The sequence below is a fragment of the Podarcis cretensis genome, assembly GCF_951804945.1.
Source record: "Podarcis cretensis genome assembly, chromosome: 1".
In the NCBI taxonomy this organism is placed as follows: domain Eukaryota; kingdom Metazoa; phylum Chordata; class Lepidosauria; order Squamata; family Lacertidae; genus Podarcis; species Podarcis cretensis.
This window is the reverse complement of record NC_137170.1, coordinates 136,652,784-136,678,560: the sequence shown is the minus strand read 5'-3', so window position 1 is coordinate 136,678,560 and position 25,777 is coordinate 136,652,784. Positions and strand designations below refer to the sequence as shown.

Sequence of the window (25,777 nt, the reverse complement as noted above, 5' to 3'; positions counted from 1 at the left end):
TCAAAAACACTCTATCCTTTAAAAAAAAAAAAAAGAAAGCTGGAGCCAGCTGGCTCTCATCAGGAGCAAGAAGGCCGATCAGCAGGTGGAGTCACTATAGGAAATTATAGGGTTAGGGTTAGACATTATACATAGTCCATATACAATTATAGACCTAAAATAAAGTTAAAATAAAGCACAGGTATGTGAAGGTAGCAACTGGAACTATTGTTATAGATGTGCGGGGGGGGGGAACCTCCTAAACCCTAGACATTAATAAATGGTAGAATTTTGATTATTTGGAATATTGAAGGGGAAATTGCAGGCCAGTAGAAAAATGCATGCTAAGCTTCCTTTCCAAGCCAGGGCCACACCAGCTTCTGTACTTTATGGAGGAACAAAGGCAAGGTTACAAAACATGAAGCCTATTATTTTAAGGGAAATAATCCAAGTATTCAAACGTTCTTAGTTACTATATCAGCCATATTCTTTCATAGGCCAAGGAGGTTTCTTGGCCATGTTCCTGCTTACAAATAAAGCCAGACCAAACAGGTACGAAATTGTCATTTCTTTCTTTGGTCTCCAAGGACTCTGCTTGTTTTGCCAGTTAACACTGCAGGTTGTTTAAAGGATCTTTCGTAGACAATATGAGGGAAAAGAGGTCTTTATTTGAACAAAATAGGAAAAACTCAAACAGCAACAAACCCCACCCCCCTCAAATAGTAAACCTTAAACAGCAATAAAAACCTTACACTAAGGAATAAACAATCCCCCCACCAGACCTTCACCCACATACAGCACCCGCCATAGGGAGCCCCCGTATTTGGTGCATCATCGCCCTGCACCATTTGGACCTGCCCCAACCAGGCGGGGCTGGATGTCTCCATGGCTGTTACCTGTGGCAATTAGGGCTCCTAATCTGGGGAATCCAGCCCTAGCTGGACCACCTTCAAGGGCAGGAGTGCTCCTACGGGGACTCACACGAAGGGTTGGTAGTGCAAGGATTGGAGCAGGGAGAGGATGACAGACCAAATGCTGCTGAGGCTCCCTATGGCTGGATCTGGTGCTGTATGGGGGTGAAGGTCTGGTGGGGGAATTGTTTCTTTGGAATTGTTCCTCTGGAGTTATTTCTCAGTACATTCATACCTTGGAAGTTGAAGGGAATCCGGTCCAGAAGTCTGTTCGACTTCCAAAATGTTCGAAAACCAATGTGCGGCTTCAGATTGGTTGCAAGAAGCTCCTGCAGCCAGTCGGAAGCTGCAGAAGCCCTGTCAGATGTCCAGCTTCCAAAAATGGTTCGCACATCATAACACTCGGGAGCGGTGTTTGGGAGCCAAAATGTTTGAGAACTGAGAACTGAGGTACAACTGTATAAGAGAGTTTAAGAAGGTGGTGTCACTCTGTATGTCAAAGGGCATTAAACCCACAAGCTAGAAATCCCAAAAGGAGCAGAAACACAGTGGTGTGATACATAGCACCAAGAGTAATTTAGTACTATGGACTAATACTATCATCCCTCCAACCAAATTGCCCAGGAAAGAGGAAGTGTTGTACTAGATAGATGCATGGTCCAGTCATGCCAAAGAGGTAAAGTGCCTTAAAAATGACACTGCCCTAGAACAATTTGTCATGAAACCAACTAGTGGGGCAGAGTCCATAGATTTAAGATTAAACTCTTGTCAATGACCTGGTGTGCGAAGCAAGTATTGTTGAACTAAATGGGAACACTGAGCATGTAGCTATTAAAACCCAATGTGGAAAACTGTCAAGTAATAACAAGTGTCACATATGACTACAACCATGTATATGTATGTTGTGTTTAAAGATGTGTTTGTCAGCACATATGTGTGTCATCTGTACTTTACATGTTTGCCGCACAAATACTCATGAAAACACATTTGCCACAAACGTGAAGAGTTTCCAATTCTTTATTTATCCTAGTTACAAATCTGGCCCTGGTTCCCAGTTGTACGCAACTTGTTAAACGTATATTCCGAAAGAAGCTTTCTATAAAAAGGAAGTGTATCTATTAACATAACATTCATTCCCACTTTGCTGTAGATAAGTTTTTGTGGCACAACTATTAGAGATAACACATGCTGAACGTTTTGTACACTCTAAGGCACTATGTAAGTGCTAAGATTGTAACATTCAGATCCCCACTGATTTTAGTAACACATTTCACAGTAATATTTAAAAATGATTTCATTTAAATATAAATATGTGAAGGAGAACAATGTTCAGCTCTTTGAATAAATTTTATTTGCTACTCTAAAGAATACTATGTCTGCCCAGTACTAAAAGAAACAAGCATTTATTAGTTTGTATACAAATCTACATGATATTTTAAATTAAGTACCAGAAAATCATGAAGACAGTACTTTCATAGTGATTAAATTACAACGTTCAAAGAGTTTTTGCTTTAGAAAGCACAGGCTGTAAAAATGCACTGTTCATAAATAGTGAGCAGTATGCTCTAGTTTATTCACTGTACTGCAGAATATAAATATATTTGATATACTGCATATACAGAATACCTCAACACATTCATCTGTATTACGATAGTATTCTGTGCTACATGAATTGTTTCTCTTAAAGTTGCCCAGTAGATACTTCTGGGAAATGAAGTGCTAATGCAGCAGTTTGACTTCACACCTGGAGGTGCACTCCATTGTCTCCTGAGACAAATGCCAACAATATGTTACTAAGCCTAACTGTTAAGTTTATCATTGAGATCAACACAAGCTATGGACTTTTTGGTTTTCTATTGGGAACACACATTTTCAGCCTCAAGCATGTATTTCCCCATATGAAGAGCATCTGTTTCTGTAGCTGTAACTGAAGGAGAGACTGCAACTAAGTATTTAACTTTTTTTTATTACAGCAAACACTTTGAATATTAACAGGAAGGTGATACAAGCTTGCCTATCAAGCAAGTAAAATCTTCACACACATAAAAGGAGTAAGAAATAATAGAACAGTATTTTAGGAAGCTGAACACAACAAGGGTTTGGGGAACATGAACCATTACATGTCTGATCAAATTGGTAACTGAAACTTAACATCCACTTGAGCTTGCTTTGCTAAGGTGACTATTTCAGAGAGTTTCACAACCTAAAAGACAAAACAAAAATCACCTTGAGATATTTTGTTTCCATAAGATATTAAAAATCTTCAACAACTACAGGTGAAATGACAACAAATAAAAAGTAATTTGGGTGATTAACAGTATGAATAACTGCAAAATGTTACAGCTAAGTCAGATGGAAGAAGTAGCTTACAGAGAGTAACCAAACCTCAGAAAGGAAGTCATATCAGTCTAATGCACTGAAAGATGAAGTCATCTGACTGCTTAATATGTACAAGGGTGAAGAACCTTAGGCCCAGGGGCCAAATGTGGGCCCTTTGGAACTGCTCTGCCAGGCCTGAACTTGGGAAAGTAATGTTAGCCACATCGTTGCCAGAAGCATGCGTGTGGATTCTGGGCACCTTGGGAGCTGCTGTAAGTGCGTGCTTTTGTCAATAAAAAATTAAACTATTGTCCGTTTGTCCTCCTTGGCTGGGTGTGCACAGGACATGGGAACATGAAGAGCAAGTGAAGGTGATCTGAGAGCGAGGGGAAGGTGGTCTGAAAGCAAGCAGAGGTTCAGTCTGAGTGAAAGGCCCCCAAACACAAGACAGCTTCTTCCTCAAGGTAGGAAAGCTAAAAAGCATAATGTGTTCCCACAGTGCAAGAGAAACTGGCTGTGCTGGACTGCTTGAGAGGCAGCATGACTGTGCACTGGCACGGGGATATGGCCTGAACGAGTCCAGCATCCGCGCCATCAAGGTGTGCAAAGAAGGAGATCCATGGGGCTGTGGCATCAAGTACTCCATTACCTGCCAAGGTGACCAGCCAGGGGTGTGCCAAGGCTTTACCACTGTAGCAGGTAGGACGGAAGGCTGTAATTCTCTCATTCACTTCTCTCTCTAAGCTGTCTATTCACTCTACCTGTGACCTCCAACTTTCCCTCAGAACCACCTAACAAACTCCTCCTCAGACACTGTTCAGGGCAAAAAGAGTTGTGCCTCAAGCACTTGCTTCACAGAGTTCCATTAAGTTACTATCATCAGTTTACATAATTATATGTGTATTATTTCAATACATGTACAGTGGTACCTCGCAAGACGAAATTAATTCGTTCTGTGAGTTTTTTCGTCTTGCGATTTTTTCGTCTTGCGAAGCACGGACTTTGGAAAAGCTTCAAAAATCACCAAAGTCTTCAAAAACCTCAAAAAAGGCTACCACACTGCGTGCTATGAGTTGCTCCTCGAAGTCAAATCGCAACTGCACCCCCTGAATGCACGGTTTTAAGAAAAAGGAAACAAACTTGCAAGACAAAGGAAACAAACTTGCAAGACGTTTTCGTCTTGCGAAGCAAGCCCATAGGGAAATTCGTCTTGCGAAGCAACTCAAAAAACGAAAAACTCTTTCGTCTTGCGAGTTTTTCGTCTTACGAGGCATTCGTCTTGCGAGGTACCACCGTACAGCTATATGTATGGTCTCTTATCCTGAATAAGGTGGGAGTCTAGTTATAAGCATATTGATTATGAACAGATGTAGACAGAAGCTGCCCTCCATGAGCTGGGAAGTCAAACATCACTAATCTCAGGGTTGTGGGTTTGAGCTTCACGTTGGGCAAAAAAGATTCCTGTATTGCAGGGGTTGGACTACATGACTCTTGTGGTCCCTTTCAACTCTACAGTTATATGATTCTATGGCCTGCAGCGGGGAGTTTTCTGTGCCTGTGGGGGCTCCCTGCACAATTTAGACCCCTGGTTTACTCAGTGGTTCAACTTGCACAGGGAGCCTCCGCAAGCACAGAAGGCTCCCTGCTGCAGATGTTTGCCCTCCAACATGGTGAGCAGCAGGCATAGAGCAGGGATGTGGTGAAGCCAGACGGCCCGACTTAGAATTGTGTGATCATACTGAGAGCCTTAACAGGACTAGATTCTTACAGCCACCTGACTGTGCATTCGTACATTTTGCGGTATATTGCAGTATGTGAAGAATCCTAGAACACTGAAAGCTTAAGAGTGCCATTTCATCATGTTTAGGTAAGTTAACAATGCCTATCAAAAATATGTTACAGCAAGAATTTATACAAATAAATTTTAGCTCACCATTTTAGCAGCTTCATCCAAGTCATCACAGGCAAGTATTTTCAGACCGCTGGCTGTTATTAAAGCTTTAGCATCATCAACTCGTGTACCTACATAGTTAAGATTTTATATTTCAGGATTCACAGGTTATTTCTGTCAATGTTATCCAAACACAGAACATAGTAATTAGTACAACAGTGTGGCCTTGATTGAAGTAGCTACAATGCTTCTCTTTCCTTACAACCAATCTTTTAAGGCTAGAGTGGGAGTCCAGTTGTCCAAGAGGCAAAAGCTTTGTCAGTTTTGGGTGCCCTTACTGCCACATGGTAGGCAATTGTATGTGCACCAACCTCTGCTCCGCTAACTTCAGAGTGAGATTTGTGCCGCTTATGTTCCAGTTTTTGTCCAGCTTCTTCATAGCACATAGCTCTCTAGAATGCCAAGAAGTTAATCAGGCACTGCAGTGCTGGAAAGAACGCTCAGGAATGATCAGGCACTGCCTGCCTCATCTCTGCATTACAAAGGAACTTTGGAAGGATCATCCGCTTTTTCCACTGGAAAATTCTCCAGAGTATTCAGGAATCTATCAATTTCTGCCACACCCCTGCCAGTCCCCTTCACCCCCTGCTACCACTTCAAACCTTACTAAATATTGGTGACATCTGGAAACCAGTCATTGAGATAATTTGAATTCAGCAACTCTCCTGACCAGGAGAGTTTTAAACTAGATCTTCAAGGGGGAGGGAGACAACATTACAAATGACAGAAGAACACCTGGTATTTTGAATAATAGCTGCATTTATGCACAGAAAATAAGATGGCATTTCAGAAACCTGCTAAAGGGCAAGAAGCTACAAGGAGGAAGCAGCTGAAGGGAACAACACATGGTTTCAGTTGTATCTAAACAAATGCACAGAGTATGGGAAATAAGCAAGACAAATTGAAGCTTTTAATAAAGGAAGGCAAATATAACCTGGTAGGCAATAATAATAATAAATTTATTATTTATACCCCGCCCATCTGGCTGGGTTTCCCCAGCCACTCTGGGCGGCTTCCAGCAGAATATTAAAATACAATGATTCATCAAATATTAAAAGCTTCCCTAAACAGGGCTGCCTTCAGATGTCTTCTAAAAGTTACTGAATTACTGAAACCTGGTGGGATGAGACTGGAATGTAGGAATTGAGGGGTATAACCTGTTCAAAAGGAATAGACCAAACAGGAAGGGAGGAGGAGGAACCTTATAGAGGATACCTGTGAAGAAATCTATGACCTGGAGCATGGAAAGCAGATTGATAATATATGGGTAAAAATTGTGTGGGAAACAACAGTGACCTTACTGTGGGGGTCTGATATAGTCTGCCAAGCAAGACTTAGAAGATGCCTTCCTAGAGCAGATTACCAAACATTCAAAAAGGAGAGATACAGTAGTCAGGAGAAACTTCAGCTACCCCAATATCTGTTGGAACTCAGCCTAGAATGTAAGGTCCAACAAATTCCTCCATTGCCTTGCTGAAATTTTCATTTCCTAGAAGGTGGAAAAGCATCAAGGGGATCATCTATCTTGGACCTGGTCCTCAATAACAGCTAGGAACTGATTGACAAATTGGAAGTACTGGGAAACCTGGGAGAAAGTGATCATGTCCTCCTGGTTTTCATGATACAGAGACACGGGGAAGCTGAGTGTGGTCTGATAATCAATGGACTTTAACAAGGGCAATTTCATCAAGCTTAAGGAGCTACTGGGTGAGATCTCATGGTCAGAAATACTCAAAGAGAAGGGAGTCCAAGACAGATAGGAGTTTCTTAAAGGTGAAATAATGAAGGCCCAAATGCAGACAATTCCAACAAGAAAGTGAGCGGGATCTAAGGAAACCAGTATGGTTGCATAGAGTGACAAGCTAGGTGAATCAGGGGAATGCTATGAGCATAGTATATCTTGATTTCAGTAAGGCTTTTGACAAAGTCCCTCATATTCTTGCAAGGAAGCAAGTAATTTGTATCCCCCAGAGGGCATGGTCACCCCTAGATACAATCTCTATAGGAATAACAGGCAAGATTGTACTGGAAGTGGTGTCACTCTATATGTCAAAGAGGACATTAAACCCACAAGCTAGAAATCCCAAAAGGTGCAGAAACACAGTTGTGCAATACTTAGCAGCAAGAGTAATTTAGTACTATGGACTAGTGGGATGCCACAGGGTTCTGTCCTGGGCCCGTTGTTCAAGTCATTCAATGGATGAAGGAATGAAGGAATTGACTTGGATGAAGGAATTGAGGGTATGCTAATCACATTTGCAGATGACCCCAAACTGAGAGTAGCTAATGGCACAGAAGAATCGGGATTCAAGATGATCTTAATAGATTGGAGAGCTGGGCCCAAACTAACAAAAAGAATTTCAGTATGGACAAATGTAAGGTTCTGCACTTAGGCAGGAAGAACCAGATGCACAAATATAAGATGGGGAAAACTTGGCTTACTATTAGTCTATGTAAAAAGGATCTAGGGGGTCTTAGTAGACTACAAGCTTAACATGAGTCAACAGTGTGATGCAGCAGCAAAAAAAGCTAATGCTATTTTAGGACTTCTGGGTTAGCGCCTCTGGCAATGGCGGAGCTCCTCTGAACGGGAGGAACTTGCTCCATGAAAAGTAGGGTCTGAACTGCCACGGCGAAGGCGGAGACCCACTGAAATCACAGGCGGAAGAATCCTGTGAACTTGGGATTCGGCTGGCACCCTTTGCGCCTCCCCTACTCGCGGGGAAACCCTGTTTTGGGGATCCGGAGCGACGTGGGGTGAGCGGCGCGGTGCTTTGAATCGACTGCTTCTTTCACGGAGTGAAGCCACATTGCTGCTGCCGGAGAGTGCTGACTTTTTCCTGTGGACAATTGGACTTTAAACAACAACCCGTGAGTAGTACGGAAAATTGGATCTTTAAATACCTTAATTTTACATCGAACGGGGAAGGTTCAAAACAGGAAGTCCGCCTTCCCCTTTTGTAAATAGACTGAAGCAAAGAGCTTACAAGTTAAGGTATTGGAAAGCCTTATGTAAAGGATTAAACTTCCATCGATTGAAATTATTAGACACCCCTTGGAAGTAGGAGAAGAGGGGGGAAATTTTGGACCGTGTACTCTGAAGGAGAGAGTGATTAGAATTAAATTGCCACTGCTCTGAACCTGGGAACAGACTGACAGTGATTGACGTTTTGGGAGAGTTCATTGACAGCGAAGAGAACGGATGTTGACAGTCGGTTGAATAAGAGAAATATATTGTTTCCATTGTCCGTTTCTGCATTTGAAAGGGAGGAAAAGTAACTGAAAATTGAAACCAACTTTACTTTTTGAACTTTCTTTGAAAGGATTGATACAAGTGGAGACTGTTTCCCTCTAGAGGGAGCTTTTGAAACTGTTACAAGAGTGGAGCTGGGAAATCTCCAGCTGCTTGATAAGAAGTGTGGGAACTAGAGATTGACCTTGGACATTCGAGAATGTCGACAAGAGAAGCCTTAGTAACTGCATTTTGCAAGACAAACTATTTGCTGGAACAGCTTCATAAAAAATTGGATCTTATGATTACTATAACTGACATTTTGGGACCAAAAGTGAGCACCAATACAGAAATTACTCAGGATTTGACACAGGAATCTATTTTAGCAGGACAAATTGCTAAAAAGGAGTAGGAGAAAGTTGCTGTTGTCGAACCTAAAGCAATGCAAGGGGGAGCCTTAGTCTTACAGAGGCAAATCGAAGACTATAAGTTGAAGCCCTTTAAGATTGAAACTAGAAAAAGTCAGACTCTGAAGATCGGAGCCTGGCCTGGACTGGAAATGGAAAGTTGGAAAGTTGGAAAGATCCCTCTATGCAGGGATTAACTGACTTTTGGAATATGGACTTGGGTCAGGAGGAGATTGGAGCTCGGGGGGCCTTTGGAGTTGGAGGAATTTTGAAATATGCCCTGAAATACTTTATGGATCCTAGCTTTAATTGTGGAAATTTGGCTGACCTGTCGAGAGGGAGTGGAGGTGTCGTTGGATTGGAGTTTCCTCGAGATCTGCTCTTTAGCATCAAAGAATATGAAGAACAACTGCAGAAGGGATGTGGAAAAGAGTTAAGAGCCTCAGACATAAAATCTCCAGGTTGATGGACTGTATGGAGTGGACGGAAGTGTCTGTCAGAGCCCGAGACCGGGGAGAGGAGATGGTGGAAGATTGGAAGATTTAATGTCTATATATAGAAATATTGTAAAATTAATGAGTGACAGGAAAATGTTGGAATGAATTTTTTATGGCCTTAGTAGAAATGCTATAAGGAGTTAAGCTTAAATAAGTATACTAATTTTAATGGAAATAAGATTAAAAATATTTTAAGACATTTATATGATAGAAAATGGAGAAAGATGGAAAGGAATTGCTAAAACAATTAATGGAAGTGGAATACAAAGAGGGAGGTGAGAGGAGGTCGATGATATAAGGGAATGAAAGTTAGAATATGGAAAAGGTATGATGTATGTTTTTAAATAGTTTTTGTTTTGTTTTGTTTTGTTTTGTTCATTGTGTTGGGTGATGTGTTGAGGTTGTGTTTTGTATGGTTTATATATTGTATTGTATTGTTTTATTTTTTCTTGTTCTTGTTCTTTTTTGTTTTTCTCTTTTCTCTCTTTTTCCTTTTTAAAAAGTAATATTATTTTTTTAAAAAAAAGCTAATGCTATTTTAGGCTGCATCAGGAGAAGTACAGTTTCCAGATCAAAGGAAGTCATAGTACCACTCTATTCCACCTTGGTCAGATCACACGTGGAATACTGTGTCCAATTTTGGGCCCCACAATTTAAGAAGGATGTTGACAAGCAACCAAGATGATCAAGAGTCAAGAAACCAAGCCTTATGAGGAGTGGTTGAAGGAGCTGGGTATGTTTAGCCTGGAAATGAGGAGACTGAGAGGAGATATAAGAGCCAATATCTGAAGGACTGTCATAATAATAATAATAATTTATTATTTATACCCCGCCCATCTGGCTGGGCCTCCCCAGCCACTCTGGGCGGCTTCCATAAAAACCAAAAAAAACAATGTCACATGGAAGATTCAACAGGCTAGTTTTCTCCTGCTCTGGAGGGGAGGACCCAAACCAATGGATTCAAGTTACAAGAAAGGAGATTCCAACTAAACATCAGGAAGAACTTTCTGATAGTAAGAGCTGTTAGATAGCAGAAAGGACTCCCTCAGGAGGTTGTGGACTCTCCTTCCTTGGGCATTTTTAAGCATCTGTCATGGATTTCAGGGGGTTGGATTAGTGTCTCTTCCAACTCCACAATTCTATGATTCTATTAATGAACCCCCAGTGCTTGAGTCTATATTTTTAGCATCACTGACTGATATATCTTCATATATAGGAGGAAAATATAAGCTTGTGGTATGTCAATGAATGTCTAACTTCAACAGTAAAAGGGACTCTGTACAATAAGAATTTGATGCTTTTGAATTATGGTGCTGGAGGAGACTCTTGAGAGTCCCATGGACTGCAAGAAGATCAAACCTCTCCATTCTTAAGGAATGGAGTGCTCACTGGAAGGACAGACCGTGAAGCTGAGGCTCCAGTACTTTGGCCACCTCATGAGAAGAGAAGACTCCCTGGAAAAGACCCTGATGTTGGGAAAGAGAAGGGAAAGACCCTGATGTTGGCACAAGGAGAAGGGGACGACAGAGGATGAGATTGTTGGACAGTGTTCTTGAAGCTACCAGCATGAGTTTGCCCAAACTGCGGGAGGCAGTGGAAGACAGAAGTGCCTGGCGTGCTCTGGTCCAGGGGGTCACGAAGAGGCGGACACGACTAAACGACTAAACAACAACATACGATTAAAAAAGGTACAGATTTAAGAGAAGCTGTAAAAGATTATTCATTATGTTACAGACTCTGCTTTTCTATATTCTGTACTGCAAAGCATGCAAAAGCAGCATTCGAAATTAACCCATCACCCGTGGCTTTTTGTGACTCAGGAGTGCCACCTAGCAACCAAGTTGAGATTTGCAGTCACATGGTTTGCGACTAGCTGAGCAGCAGAGCCGAGATTGAGATTCCTGCATTGGAGGTTAGACTGGATCACCTTTGGGATCGCTTCCAACTCTACAATCCTATGATTCTTTTATTGTAAAATGCTCACCTTGTAACCGTACAACAATAGGTATTTTAATCTCCAAATCTTTTACTGCCATAATTATTCCCTGTGAGATCACATCACATCGCATAATGCCTCCAAAAATATTCACCAGAATAGCTTGCACCTGTGTAAAAAAAGTATATAGAACTGTAAACATAATGGAGCACAGATTCATTCTGTCTTCTGATAAGAAAATAATGCCTGTTCTGCAAAAGGAAGATCGTTGGATAGTTTGCTAATTTGTAGACATTATGCAATTATGTGGCTGCAAAAGAGCATATAATTGGCAATATGTTTTTCTTAATACCTTTGAATTTATAGTTTTAGGCAACCATGCTTGGCAGGCATCACCACATGTCCAAACATATAAGAGACTAATGCAGTCATAACACTGGGTTTTGGAAATATATCTTGCCTTAGAAAAAGACATACACACACACACACACACACACACACACACACACACACACAGAGGCAGCAGTTTTTAGGAGGGAGCCATTATGAGAGACCCAGCCCAACGGGACAGTCAGGGTTTTTACCTACTTTGACCCACCTTAAACCAAGGCAGCTATGCAGTGATTCAGACTGGTGGGACAGAGAGGAGCCATTGACAAAGGGAACCAGCAGGGAAGCATTGGAGCCAGAGAGTGGGGGTGAAGGGGACTCTGATGTGGGCACCGACTCTGATAGGGAAAGAGCAGGGGCTACATCTACTGCTCTGCAAGAGACCTCTGTTTTGGGCCCTCCCCCTTTCACAGCTCAAGAACCGGGGGTGGGTGGGGTGGAAACCTAGCTCCTTTGAAGTGTGTGTGTGTGCTGACTCTCTGGGTGTTAAGCAATAAAAGTTAATTGCCATCAAGTCTCGTGCCCGCTTCTGATTTACGGCATCAGGCAACAGTCAGCAGAGCTAATTTGGCATTCTACTTCTTCCCTAAATCCTTGTATGGAGGTCATTTCCATTTCCATGTGACCATCTGCTTCCTTCCATTGATTATTTCTTGATCCAATCCTCCCAACTTTTCATCAATTTGATCTGGGGCCTCTACGTATTCTCCCTTTCCATTTTCTACCTCATATTCCTCTGGCTCCTTTTTTTAGCATCACAATCTGGCTCATTTTCTTTATCTTTATCTTCATCAAACATCATTGATCTTATCGTTTTTAATTGTCCAGCTATCAACTGCTGAACAATACCAACAGTCACTGGTTGATCCAAAAGTACTTTTACCATGTTGGAAACTTTTAATGTTTTGGTTATTATTAGCCACTCAATTCACCTCAACATAACTTCATTAAAAACCAAAGTATTGACATTCTGCAGCTGCACCTGCTATCTCAAAACAAATTCTTTTTCTCATGACTAGTGATAATTACTCCACTTTCAATTTCTCGAATTCTTTAGGTGGCAGGAAGCAAAAAAAAAAAAAAAGATAACAGAATTTCTATCATCTCTCTTGTCCACCATAAATCAAGCTTTCACTTTGCTTTAGATAGTTTAACAATTCATCTACTTTCTGTTTTTCCAGCAACAGAAAGTGGTTTTTTAATAAAATATTTCTGAATTTATAAGAGTACAAAATACAGCACTGAAGAATAAAAAGGAAGGGGGGGGAAGGGGGGAGAATAGATACATTACATCAATTCATAATTCTATTCCATCAACTTCCCATCCATGGCTCCCTAAATTTCCAATTTCTGCTGCATATTCTATTTTTTCTAACTATTTAAACATTCAAATTCTTCTCATTATAAACTTTAACTGCTGAGCTTACTCCAAACTGATTAAAGTTCTAATGTTTTTACAATGGTTTTTAAGGTAGTCTAGAAATGGCTTCAATTCCTCTTTTAAAATTTTCTCTTCTTGCTGTCTAATTTTGCTGGTTGAGCTTGATAATTCTGCGTATTCCACTAATTTCATCTGCCACTCCTGCTTTGTGGGTATTATCTCCTCAACAAAGTGGTATTCACAGATTTTCAGATGGTAGATCTTCGCCAGCAGATGGAGAGGGAGGGAGGGCGGGCTCTCATTACAGTTTTCTTATCCCAAGGCTGTTTTAAAGGGTTTTAAAAAGAGAGGGTGCAATTCAATTGCCTGTTTTCAGGCAATTGCGTGGCGTTTGGACATGATGGCGTTCTCCTCTGTTTGTCAGCCTACTGCTATTGACAGACATAAATTTGTCTAATCCTTTTTTTAAAGCCACTGAAATTTCTGCCTACCACTATCTCTTGTGGGAGCAAATTTCATAGTTTAACTATGCACTGTGTAAAGCACTTTCTTTTATCTGTTCTGAATCTTCCAGCATTCAGTTTCACTGAATGTCCCTCAGTCAAGTATTATGAGAGAGGGAGAAAAACTTTTCTCTATCAACTTTCTCCAGACTATGGCAAATTCCAAGCACCTCTATCATGCCTCCTCTTACTGCTTTTTCCTCTAACTCATTCCCTAAGGGGCAGGAGCTCGCTGCACCAAGCACACATCCATCACTTCTGTCCAGCAGGCAGACAGCTGCACATGTGACAATCATTGGCATACACCCTTGCTGCCTTTTTAGCTGCGTATCTATTTGGTAGTTTGAGTTAATTTACCCTCTAGCTCAAGGAGAGGTTCCTATATCCCTGGTTAGCTTCTACCACCTGCTACTACAGCCAATGAGATCAGGCAGTGTGGATCAAATCCCTAAGAGTAGGAATTTGAATGAGATATGAATTTAGATGGGAATGGGAAACAGACAAGAGGGGAGGCGTGAGTTAGAATTAATCCCTGTAGAAGATAGCTTCCTTCACGTGGAAGGTTCATATATATATATATAGTTTCAGCTAAGTCTTACTTCCACCTAAAGTCTAAACTTTTAAAATTAATGAAACCTGAAAAAAGTACTACAGGCTTTTAACGCTCAAGTTACCGTGCAGTTTTAACTTACAGTATCAACGGAACTAGCACAGGACTGTGCTCAGAGGTCAGGATGTTCCTTGAAAGAAAATGCCTGCTCATAGGAGAAACAGTAACCTGCATTTCTGACTAGCAGCAATACTTGATTAATTAAACATCAGGTTAAACAGAGAACTCTAAACAGCAACTGTGTTCTTACCTTTTTATCTGATGTAATCAGTTTAAAGGCCTCTGTTACTTGTTGCACTGTAGCACCACCTCCAACATCAAGAAAATTTGCTGGGGTGCCTCCATGAAGTTTAATTATATCCATAGTGGCCATTGCAAGACCAGCTCCATTCACTGAAAGAGGGGCAGAAAAAGAAAACAGTAACTATTGCAGGCATTGCTGCATCTTTAGTTCCCATATTCAGCATTCACCATGCCCAACATACCAAGACATCCGATGCTTCCATCTAATCCTATATAATTGAGATCTGCTTTGGCTGCATCTCTGTCTCGCTGGTCTTCCTGGGTCCAGTCCTGCAGGCCGAATATTTTCTGCTGGCGATAAGCCGAATTGCTATCAAAATTTATCTTTGCGTCCATACACATCACTTGGAAAAACAAACAAGTTGTGTTTAGACCCCTTAATGCTAAGAACAGTAACTTCCCAAGTTATCTATGTGGGCTAGTCTAAACACAGCGCAGATTAAGGTAGCAGAGTCCTGAGCCAGTTTAACATGAAGAAGATATTGTATTTCTAAATGTCCCATAACATGCAAATTCCCTGAAAGAAGAAAACAAGCCTTGCTTGCTCTCTGATGTGCAATAATATGTTTCCTTCCTGCTGTGCTGGTTTTGTACATGCAGGGAACTTTTTACAGCAGTCAAATGCAGGAGTGGAATTCCCCCATCTGGAACCTGAAGTGATGCACTACACTCTTTCACCTCATCCTGCTACATGTATAGACCATCAAAGTTACGATATTTCTTCCCAAAGCCAAGAAGATACACGAGAAAGTCAGAGAAAATGGTGTGCATAGAAGAGGCTCCTACAAAAAGGGTACAAATGGGAAAGGCAAAGTGATTTAACTCGGAAGAGCCAACCACCCCCCACCCCCCCAAAAAAAGAGAAAAAGGAATCAGACTGAGCACATTTAAGGGATACACTGACCAAATTTCTGAATCTTGTCACGGTACATGTAACTGACAGTCCTAAAAATGTCTTCTCACTGCAGTTTGTAGAACCATTTAAGGCATAGGATCGTGTTTGGACAATGCCAAAGCACATCTTAAACAGGTAAATCTAGTTTGAGGGTTTTTTGGGTTTTTAAATCCTCTTAATAAAACATGAGCAAAAACTCAGAAATCCCATTTTGTAATTAAGTTAATAAATTCCACAATTAAGTTTTCAAAGTGAAACAATTCCAAAAGAAAGTACTTTACCAATCCCTGTAGAATCTTCAACCATGGGGTTAATTTCTACCATAGTAGCATCAAATTTAATGAAGAGGTTGTAAATCTTAATCATATTATCAGCTGCTTCGTCCACCAAATTAGCAGGAAACCCCATTTTCTTGGCCAGCTGGAATTGGAAAACAAAAAACACAGAAGGAACCTTTATGGTAAATCAAAAACAAGAAAACTCAGGTAAGAAGAACAAAAACACATTAAAAAATCTCACCCCCTCTAAAAGGTCCTAGATCATAAAAACCAGGGGCTGGTTGAAGAGGAATGTTTTTGCCTGGTGAAAACTCTATGGAGCAAATGTTTGGGGGCACAGGAGGCTGCTGGAGCAAGGTGGGGGGGGGGAGTAGAGGAGGAATGAGCAAAAATCTCCTCCTCACGTATTTCTACTCGCAGCAGTATTCACCCCACGGGGTTTTTCTCTGCACAACTCTAAATCCAAACCCTTAAAGAATCTGAAGATCCAGTGTTATATCTTTTAGTTAAACAGACCATATGTGTACAGGTTATAGAGAAGCTGTCGCTGAACAAACAATACATATTTTAGTACCCTGATGGCCTGCTCCTTTTGAATGCCTTCTACAATGTCAACTGGTTCCTTAGCTATGGCATCAGGATTCTCTGCAGCAACATCTTCAATATTGACACCACCCTGGGAACTGCCAATGAGTACAGGACCCTAAAAAGAGAAACACTTTTCAACGAGGTCTTTTAACAATCCCCAAAATATTAAAGTAATTTTGTAACACACTTGTGGGTTGAATATGAAAAATATAAAATTAGATACTACATAGAAACTGAGTGTTCAGTTATACGCCTAGAAAAACCTACAAACACAGAATAACTCATTTACAATAGCCTGGTTGCCAACCAGCTATTTGAGTGCCGGTTGACTGAAAGGTAAAGGTTATCAATTAGTCAATAAAAAAACTATAGGTGTGACAGCTGGAAATTTACAGGCCCCTAATTCAGTCCTGGAGACTCGAGTCTTTCTTGCTATCATATCTTAATTACCTTCTAAAAACCAGCTGTCTGAAAATATTCCAATGAATGTGGTTGGGAAAGGTGGTTATATCATTCGCACGAGAAATTCTTATTTATGTGCTTGTGAACTTTCAGAGAAAGGCAGAGTAGAACTCAAATCTAATATTTGCCCCCCAAACGATTGGCCAGCGAAACAAGCTACTAAAAAAAGTAGCACCACTACCCCCAGTAGGAATCAGTATATTTTTTGAAGAAATTAGTTGTGATCAGCACTTTGGGAAACTCCTAAAGCATTTTATGTTTTTATCATTTCATTCTTGGAAGACAACCAAAGGCATTGGAGGTTTAGTACCAACATGCAGTGCGTAAGATAAGAATTTGAAACAGATTCTGTAGTTTTTATGCAAAAATGATTTTAATCCAAGCCAAAGAAGAACCCCTCTCCTCCTCTCCACTACCACAGCCAGTTAGCCCCCCCAAATTTGCTACCACTCATAATCCAGCCTGGCTCCATTTCTGCCAGGGTAGGCTATAAAATGAAAAACTGTATTGAAGTCTAAATATTTTAAAATCTTATTCATGTCCCTAAAGCTGTGCTCTTATTTACACTCTTGTTAAGCACAAACGAAAAGATGATGGTTTAAAATGCACCCAGTATTTTCTAGGAAAGGCCCCTTTCAGCTGCTGTCCTCAAGAGAACTCCAAAAGGCTATTGTAGAACTTGTCACAGACGCATGCATGGTATTTCTCTTGAAAGAACTCTCACCTGTTACTAAACTTATACAGGTAAGAAGCTATTTGGGGATTTACTAAAGGCTACTGCAGAAAAGGAAAACCTCTAAAAAAACTCAGATGCTCAGATATCTAATCAAAACCTTACATTAATAAACACTTCTGTCACTGAGCACCTTACAATTCATATGTCCTATGAGGCACCTAATTGCTTCATACTATAGTAAATAACACTGACAATGTTTGATAGCAGAATGTTGTTTTTTTAATACAAACTAGAAAAACAAAAACGAAAGATTTTGCCCAGATTGAGAACTAGGGTACTACAGTTAAACCTCGGTTGTTGAATGTAAACCATACCGGAAGCCCCTTCGGCTTCCTAAATGTTCAACAACTGAGGCACGACTTCAGATTGGTTATAAGAGCTTCCTGCACTCAATTAGAAGCCACGTCAGACATTCAGCTTCTGAAAAACATTCGAAAACCAGAGCACTGACTCCTGTGTTTTTGGCATTCGGGAGCCTAAACGTTCCAAAACAGAGCTGTTCAGGAACAGAGGTTTGACTGTATAATCCATGTTTTGCTCTACTAACTATCCTTCTGAAGACAGCTTAAAAGTCTTTGTCCCAACCAAAAACACTAAACTCAATAACAACAACAACAACAACAACTTATTATTTATACCCCGCCCATCTGGCTGGGCTTCCCCACCCACTCTGGGCGGCTTCCAAAAAAATATTAAAATACTGTAATGCATCAAACATTAAAAGCTTCCCTGAACAGGGCTGCCTTCAGATGTCTTCTAAAAGTCTGGTAGTTGTTGTTCTCTTTGACATCTGGTGGGAGAGCGTTCCACAAGGAGGGCGCCACTACCGAGAAGGCCCTCTGCCTGGTTCCCTGTAACTTGGCTTCTCGCAGTGAGGGAACCACCAGAAGGCCCTCGGCGCTGCATCTCAGTGTCCGGGGTGAACGATGAGGGTGGAGACGTTCCTTCAGATATACTGGCCCGAGGCCGTTTAGGGCTTAAAAGGTCAGTACCAACACTTTGAATTGTGCTCGGAAACGTACTGGCGTAAAAAGCATTTCTCCTCAAAATAGACTACTCACCTGAAATGATCGTTCCATGGTTATTGCAAAATAGTACTCTCTCCTGGGATATCTGCGCTCACAGATAAACACTTGATTGCATATTCTGCCCTTTTCTCCTGTCTGCTTTGTATACAGTTTTTTCCCAATCATTTTGGAGGAAATCTCTCTTGCTTCTTCTGGACTAATAAATAAATATTATTTATTAATATTATTTATTTGTGTAGCCAAAGCCATCACAAAACAAAACAAAACACATTAAACAGAATAAAATACATTAAACAGAATAAAATATATTACACAATTAAAATAATTATTAAAGTATTATTCTGTCAGATAAGAGTTTCTGTCAGATAAGAGTTTATCCCCACAAACATTTCTTCTTAAAACTGCCACTCTAAAGGCAAACAGGCCTATTTTTCAGAGTTGTAGGGTGACCTGTCCCCTAATAAAATAAAAATAGTATTCACAAAATACTAGATCACCCTAAGATCCATGTTATACCAAAAAGAGATCAAAGTCCCAAAATCAAGTTGCTGAAGTTTAAGTAATATTTCAAGCATTCTAAAAATACAAATACTGAAACAATTCTAGTAAATAGTTATGCATAGTAAATTCCCCTGGGCTATTAATGTTTTTGCGTTCTGCGTTAATTAATTAGAAGCTCAACTTACGAAAATACTATTTTCACTCCTCCTTTAAGGCCACCTTCAAAGGTTCCTTTCCCTCTACCACCAGCTAAAACTTGTGCCTTTACAACAAGGTCCTTTGTACCTGGAATAGAAGGAGGGTAGACAAGAATTGTTTCAAATTAAATAATGTACAAATACTATTTGAGGGGTTTTTTTTAACCTAGGCAGATCTAGGTTTTAGAAAAGAGAATGAAAAGCTTCTTTCCAGTAGCCAAGACAGGGGCCTTTGACAGCATGTTGGGCCTAAACAAAACTCTTGTACTGAAGTACAAGAATAATCTCACCCTGGGTCATGGTATCAGAAGCAGAGGATATTACAGTGTTTGAAGGATATGACATCCCCCAAGTAGGCCTCTGGAAGCCCTGACCTGAGGGAACCGGAACAAGGGATAGCCCCAAAGCAAGGAGGACAAAATGCTTTTTTTTTTTTAATTCAGGGAGCCTTGCAATGCAGCAGAGGAACAGGCTATAAATTAGCATGACTAGTAGAATATACAATTGGAAAGTGTCACTAACATAACTAATGTCAAAAAGTACATCTAAGTACTTCACAGTTGACAAATCTCTGAATGGTATTCTCTCTCCTACAGTGATTTTGTAGGATCTCAGAAATTGAGAAAGAAGTAAGAATTTGAAAAATGTAAGCAGTTTTACCACTACCTATTAAGTCTCTAAAACTTCGTGCATGGAGCATTACCTGGGGAAAAACAACGAAAAGAAAACATTTGCTACATCTATAGACTTCAGTTCTATACCTATTTCTTTTGCAATGTTGTAAGCTTCCTCTGGTGTCTTTGCAACCAATCCATATGGAACAGAAATGCCAGCTTCTTTTAATAGTTCCATACTTAAGTATTCATGCAGCGACAAGCTCCTTCGTTGCTGCACTTGGAACACATAGCTAGGAAACAAACCTTGTCTTCCACTGAATACCTAGGAAAATAGGAACACGACTTTCAGTTTAACAAGTCTTCATTTATTTACAGTTTACATACTTTACTATATAAACAACCAAAACACGATCTTTTTACAGTGACACAGCCAAGGGATAAACAGCAGCTTCACCCTCTGGTTGAGATGAAGGGGATGGGGGGGTATGTAAATAATGAAATATATCAAACAGGGAGAAAAATGGCAAAGCAATACAGTGGGACCTCGGGTTACAGACGCTTCAGGTTACAGACTCTGCTAACCCAGAAACAGTACCTCAGGTTAAGAACTTTGCTTCAGGATGCGAACAGAAATTGCACGGTGGTGGTACGGTGGCAGCAAAAGTGGTGCTTCAAGTTAAGAATAGTTTCAGGTTAAGAATGGACCTCCAGAATGAATTAAGTTCTGAACCCGAGGTACCACAGTACTGCTTATTATGTTGAGGAGACATTAACAATCTTAAAGTAATTGCAAATCATATTTTAGAATATACAAGACAGAAATAAGCTTAACATGAGTCAACAGTATAATGCAGCAGCAAAAAAAATCTAATACTATTCTAGGCTGCATTCAATAGAAGTCTAGTGACAAGATCAAGGGAAGTAATAAAGGTAAAGGTAAAGGTACCCCTGCCCGTACGGGCCAGTCTTGACAGACTCTGGGGTTGTGCGCCCATCTCACTTAAGAGGCCAGGGGCCAGCGCTGTCCGGAGACACTTCCGGGTCACGTGGCCAGCGTGACATCGCTGCTCTGGCGAGCCAGAGCCGCACACGGAAACGCCGTTTACCTTCCCGCTGGTAAGCGGTCCCTATTTATCTACTTGCACCCGGAGGTGCTTTCGAACTGCTAGGTTGGCAGGCGCTGGGACCGAGCAGCGGGAGCGCACCCCGCCGCAGGGATTCGAACCGCCGACCTTTCGATCGGCAAGCCCTAGGCGCTGAGGCTTTAACCCACAGCGCCACCTGCGTCCCTAAGGGAAGTAACAGTACTGCTCTATTCCGCCTTGGTCAGACCACCAATTCAGGACACTACAATTTAAGAAGGATATTGACAAGATGGGATGTGTGCAGAGGAGGGCAACCATGATGATCAAGAGTCTGGAAACCGAGCCTTAAAAGGAATGGTTGAAGGAGCTGGGTATGCTTAGCCTGGAAGAGAGGAGACTGAGAGAAGAAATGATAGCTGTCTTCAAATATCCCAGGGGCTGTCACATAGAGCCAGCTTGTTTTCTCCTGCTCTGGAGGGTCTGACCTGAACCAATGGCTTCAAGTTACAAGAAAAGATTCCAACTAAACAGCTGGAAAAACTTGCTGTCGGTAAGAGCTGTTTGACAGTGGAACATACTCCCATGGGAGGTTGTGGACTCTCTTTCATTGGAGGTTTCTAAGTAGAAGGTGCATGGCCATCAGTCATGGATGCCTTAGCTGAGATTCCTGCCTTGTAGGGAGCTGGACTAGATGACACTTGGGGTCCCATCCAATTCTATGATTCTATGAATATGTTTTAGAATGCCATTCTTTTCTGTCACTGTGTGCCTGGGGGCAGATTATCTGCTTTAGAGTCTAAATAAGTCACAATCAGTGTTAGAAAGTCAGATATATAAGCTAGGTGCCAGATAATAATAATAATAATTTTTATTTATACCCCGCCCTCCCCAGCCAAGGCCAGGCTCGGGGCGGCTAACAAGCAATAACAAAAACAAGTTGAATGAATACAACTTAAAAACAAGATTAAAATACAACATTAAAATATTTAAACATTAAAATATTAAAATGCAGCCTCATCACAGGAGAAAGGTAAAAGAAAAAAGAAAGAGGGGGAGAGAATCAAATTGGCTCCAAGCCAAAGGCCAGGCAGAACAACTCTGTCTTACAGGCCCTGTGGAAAGAAATCAGATCCTGCAGGGCCCTGGTCTCATGAGGCAGAGCGTTCCACCAGGCCGGAGTTGAAAAGGCCCTGGCTCTGGTTGAGGCTAATCTAACTTCCTTAGGGCCCGGGACCTCTAGGGTGTTGCTATTTATGGAACTTAAGGTCCTCTGTGGTGCATACCGGGAGAGGCGGTCCCGCAGGTATAAGGGTCCTAGGCCGTGAAGGGCTTTAAAGGTCAAAACCAGCACCTTAAACCTGACCCTGTACTCCACCGGGAGCCAGTGCAGCTGGAAATGCACTGGGTGAATATGCTCCCATGGCAGAGACCCCATGAGGAGCATCGCTGCAGCATTCTGCACCTGCTGGAGTTTCTGGGACAGCTTCAAGGGCAGCCCCGCATAGAGCAAATTACAGTAGTCAAGCCTGGAGGTGACCGTCGCATGGATCACTGTGGCCAGGTCGGGGCGAGAAAGGTAAGGGACTCCTTAAATGGCTCCTTAAACCAAAACGTAATGTCTAGTTGCCATTTGGGGGCAAGACAACTCCATTAAACATATAGCTAGTTCAGATGACAATCTTGAGTTAGGATAAGAACTTTGAAAACTTAAAAAAGAAAAGTCACTTGATGCAGGGACAGTCCACATATATATCAGCCTATTCCAGCCTCTGTTTCATAACGCAAGTCTATTCTTCACAACTGTGAGCAGGGCAGTGGGGTAAGTGAAGACAAGCTACATCAATTAACTACTGTATAACATTGTTCACTGCTCCTGCTCAACATTTTGGTTCCTGAAATTCATTCTGATTGTGCAGATAAAATATAATGGATAGAATTCTACAGGATGTGGTATTAGTGTATGAAAACTGTCAAGATCCAATGATCCCCAGGCATGCAGCTCCAGATGGTGGAGATGTCAGGCACCATCCTGTGCCCAGGGAGCTTCTCTTGGTCACAAGTGGCTGATCATCAGGTGCAAAATATGCCTGGCACCTGGCTAATTTTGAACACTGTCCTGTCCCCTTTATAAAGATCTGAGGAATGAGATCATCACCCCACTCTTACTTACCATCCCAGGCCGCTAATCTGCAGCTACATTGTTTTTCTTTTATCAGATCTAAATGATCAAACAGCAAAGGTTGCTGGGTTTATTGAGGGTGCAATGAGATTAAGAGCCACTATCTGAACGATAATCTTGGTCATTTGATTGCCCTTTTTACCCATTGTTGTCTTTTTAATTGTATATATTGCTTGTTTTATGTTGCTATGGCCGTTGGCTATTGTGAATAAAGTTTTTTTTAAAAAAAAAACCACTGGTCACAACATTTTCAACTAAAGCCCAACAGCATTGTTGAGTTCATGGTTGAGCCTGCACTGCTGAAGTGGACCAAGAATTGGCCCAAAGAGAATCAGTGTGAAAAGAGCCATGAGCGCTAAACAGGAACAGACATAATAGGCCCCATTCCTATTAATGAAATGGCATATATTCAGTGGGAAAACAAATCACCTGAAGAGCTTCCACTCCAGATTACTGGGGATGGCTAACATGGTGCCATCCAGAGCCTGTTGGACTCCAACTCCCATCAGCCCTGGGCACCACAGTCCAGCCAGCATGGCCCACAGACAGGACTGTTGGGAACTGGAGTCCAGCAACATCTATATAGCACCATGCTGGTTACCCATGCACTGACTGCTATCAGAGTCCAACAGAAAGAAATCACACAGGCAAAGAAAACATTTTGGTTGCCACTTTCATTTACAGCTTTTAGCAGCAGCTATGTAATCTGTATTTATGATATGCTTACTACATAGGTCCCATTGTATTGGGTCTGTTTATACTGTAAAAAATTCATCAAGGGGAAAAAGAACCACCAAAAGCCACACAGGTATTGTAATTAATAAAAAGATACAGCCACATAGAAAACAGCAACTCTGATATTAAGAACATAAATTATACTTCAAAGTTTGTGAACAAGGCTAACACATTTTACTTCAGTCTGTAATATCAATTTCCCAGAACTGTACTAAGGGACTGACTGCTTGAGATCTGCATAACACTTACTCAACAGCCTGCACAAGAGGTATAGTCATGGAGAAAAGAAAGTACAACCTCTTTGAATTCTGTGGTTTTACATATCAGGACATAACAACAATCATCTGTTCCTTAACAGATCTTTAAAACTGGTAAATACAAACCTCAGATGAACAACACACGACATATTACACCGTGTCTATATTTATTAAATTGAAATAAAGCCAAAATAGAGAAAGAAAAAAGCCTCCACAAAGTTGCTACAAACAGGAGTAACAGCATCTCAAGGTACTAGCTCATGACAGACCACAGCAGTGGGAGAGCTGAGAGTTCATGCCATCGCTTTGGGGTGACAGCCCAGCCCCAGCAGGTCTCCTCTCAGCTGTCACCTAGGGGCAGCTGTGGCACCCAGCTGCCTTAGCGGAAGAGGCAGGAAGCAGGGCTGGTGTCACCCGCTTTGCTAGAGGCCCAGCTCCCTCGGGCACCTCCTGCCCCTTGAACTGGGCCAGCTGGACATGATGGGAACAGCTCTTTAGAAACCGGTGCCTGAGTTCTCACGTTGCATTTCCTCTTCCCTCGCTGATCCTTTTCTCTTGTGCCTTTTGGCTTTTTCAGATTGTTAAGTCTACAGGTAGGAACTGTCTTGTTCTTTTGACTGTATGTAAACCATGCTAGGAGGGACGCAGGTGGCGCTGTGGGTTAAAGCCTCAGCGTCTAGGACTTGCTGATCGAAAGGTCGGTGGTTCGAATCCCTGCGGCGGGGTGCGCTCCCGCTGCTCGGTCCCAGCGCCTGCCAACCTAGCAGTTCGAAAGCACCTCCGGGTGCAAGTAGATAAATAGGGACCGCTTACCAGCGGGAAGGTAAACGGCGTTTCCGTGTGCGGCTCTGGCTCGCCAGAGCAGCGATGTCACGCTGGCCACGTGACCCGGAAGTGTCTCCGGACAGCGCTGGCCCCTGGCCTCTTAAGTGAGATGGGCGCACAACCCCAGAGTCTGTCAAGACTGGCCCCTACGGGCAGGGGTACCTTTACCTTTACCTTTACCTTAAACCATGCTAGGAGCCTTTTTGGGGAGAAAAACGCTCTAAATAAATAAATATCACACAGGCAGGATGGTGGGAGGCTGAGATGTGTGAAGCAAATGCTTCCAACAGAAACAGTAGCAGCATCTGACTGTTTTATGCGAGGCCCTCAGAAATACAAGCTCTGAAGGTGACGCATGATCGCTAAGAAAGCAAAGGAAATCCAAAGTACGCGAGAGCCTGTTAATTGCTTTCTTCTTCTGCAAATATGTCAGGCTTTTTGAGTTGGGGGGGGGCGAGTGACAAGAAGCCGGAGCCTCCTTTCCCTGTCCCCGGCCCCGAGGGGAGGCCAGGCGCGGAGCCTGCAAGGCGGGGGTCCAGTCGAGGCCCGTCCCGACCCTCGCCATTTCCGAGGGTTCTCCCCCCGGGCTGGGCCCTGGAGGGACCCGCACCCGGCGCCCCCGCCCCGCCCCGGAGCTGGCCTGCCGCGGAGGCGCCCGGTGACCTTCCCTCGCTGCCCCCGCCTCTGCCTGCCTGCCTGCCGGGCCCCTCGCTCCGGCCTCCCTCCGCGGCCAGCAGGCAGGGCGAGGCCCGGCCCCGCTCACCTTGGCAGCGCCGCTCCGCTCCGCGCAGCCCCAGCCCAGCAGCTGCTTCGCCGCCGCCGCCGCCGCCGCCCGGGCGCCCATCATGGAGGCGGCCATGATCCACCTCCTCCCTCAGGACTGGCCTCGGCGGCAGTGCGCGTGCGCGGCAGCAGGCGGAGAGGGGGGCGCAGACGCGCTGGCTCCGGCGGGCCGCTGCTCTCCCCGGGCTGGGC

At 42.5% G+C, this 25,777-nt stretch overlaps 1 protein-coding gene across 1 annotated transcript; it reads right to left on the bottom strand.

Moving 5' to 3' along the window:
* Positions 1-1,889: 1,889 nt before the first annotated feature.
* Positions 1,890-25,718, bottom strand: SUCLA2 (succinate-CoA ligase ADP-forming subunit beta). Its single transcript, XM_079980582.1, has 11 exons — positions 25,566-25,718; positions 19,866-20,043; positions 19,093-19,192; positions 18,440-18,602; positions 16,167-16,295; positions 15,596-15,734; positions 14,602-14,763; positions 14,367-14,509; positions 11,281-11,401; positions 5,143-5,231; positions 1,890-3,093 (listed from the first exon to the last, which is right to left on the bottom strand). Exons 1-11 carry the CDS (start codon positions 25,659-25,661, stop codon positions 3,019-3,021), a joined length of 1,395 nt encoding a protein of 464 aa, XP_079836708.1. The 5' UTR covers positions 25,662-25,718; the 3' UTR covers positions 1,890-3,018.
* Between the last annotated feature and the right edge of the window lie 59 nt (positions 25,719-25,777).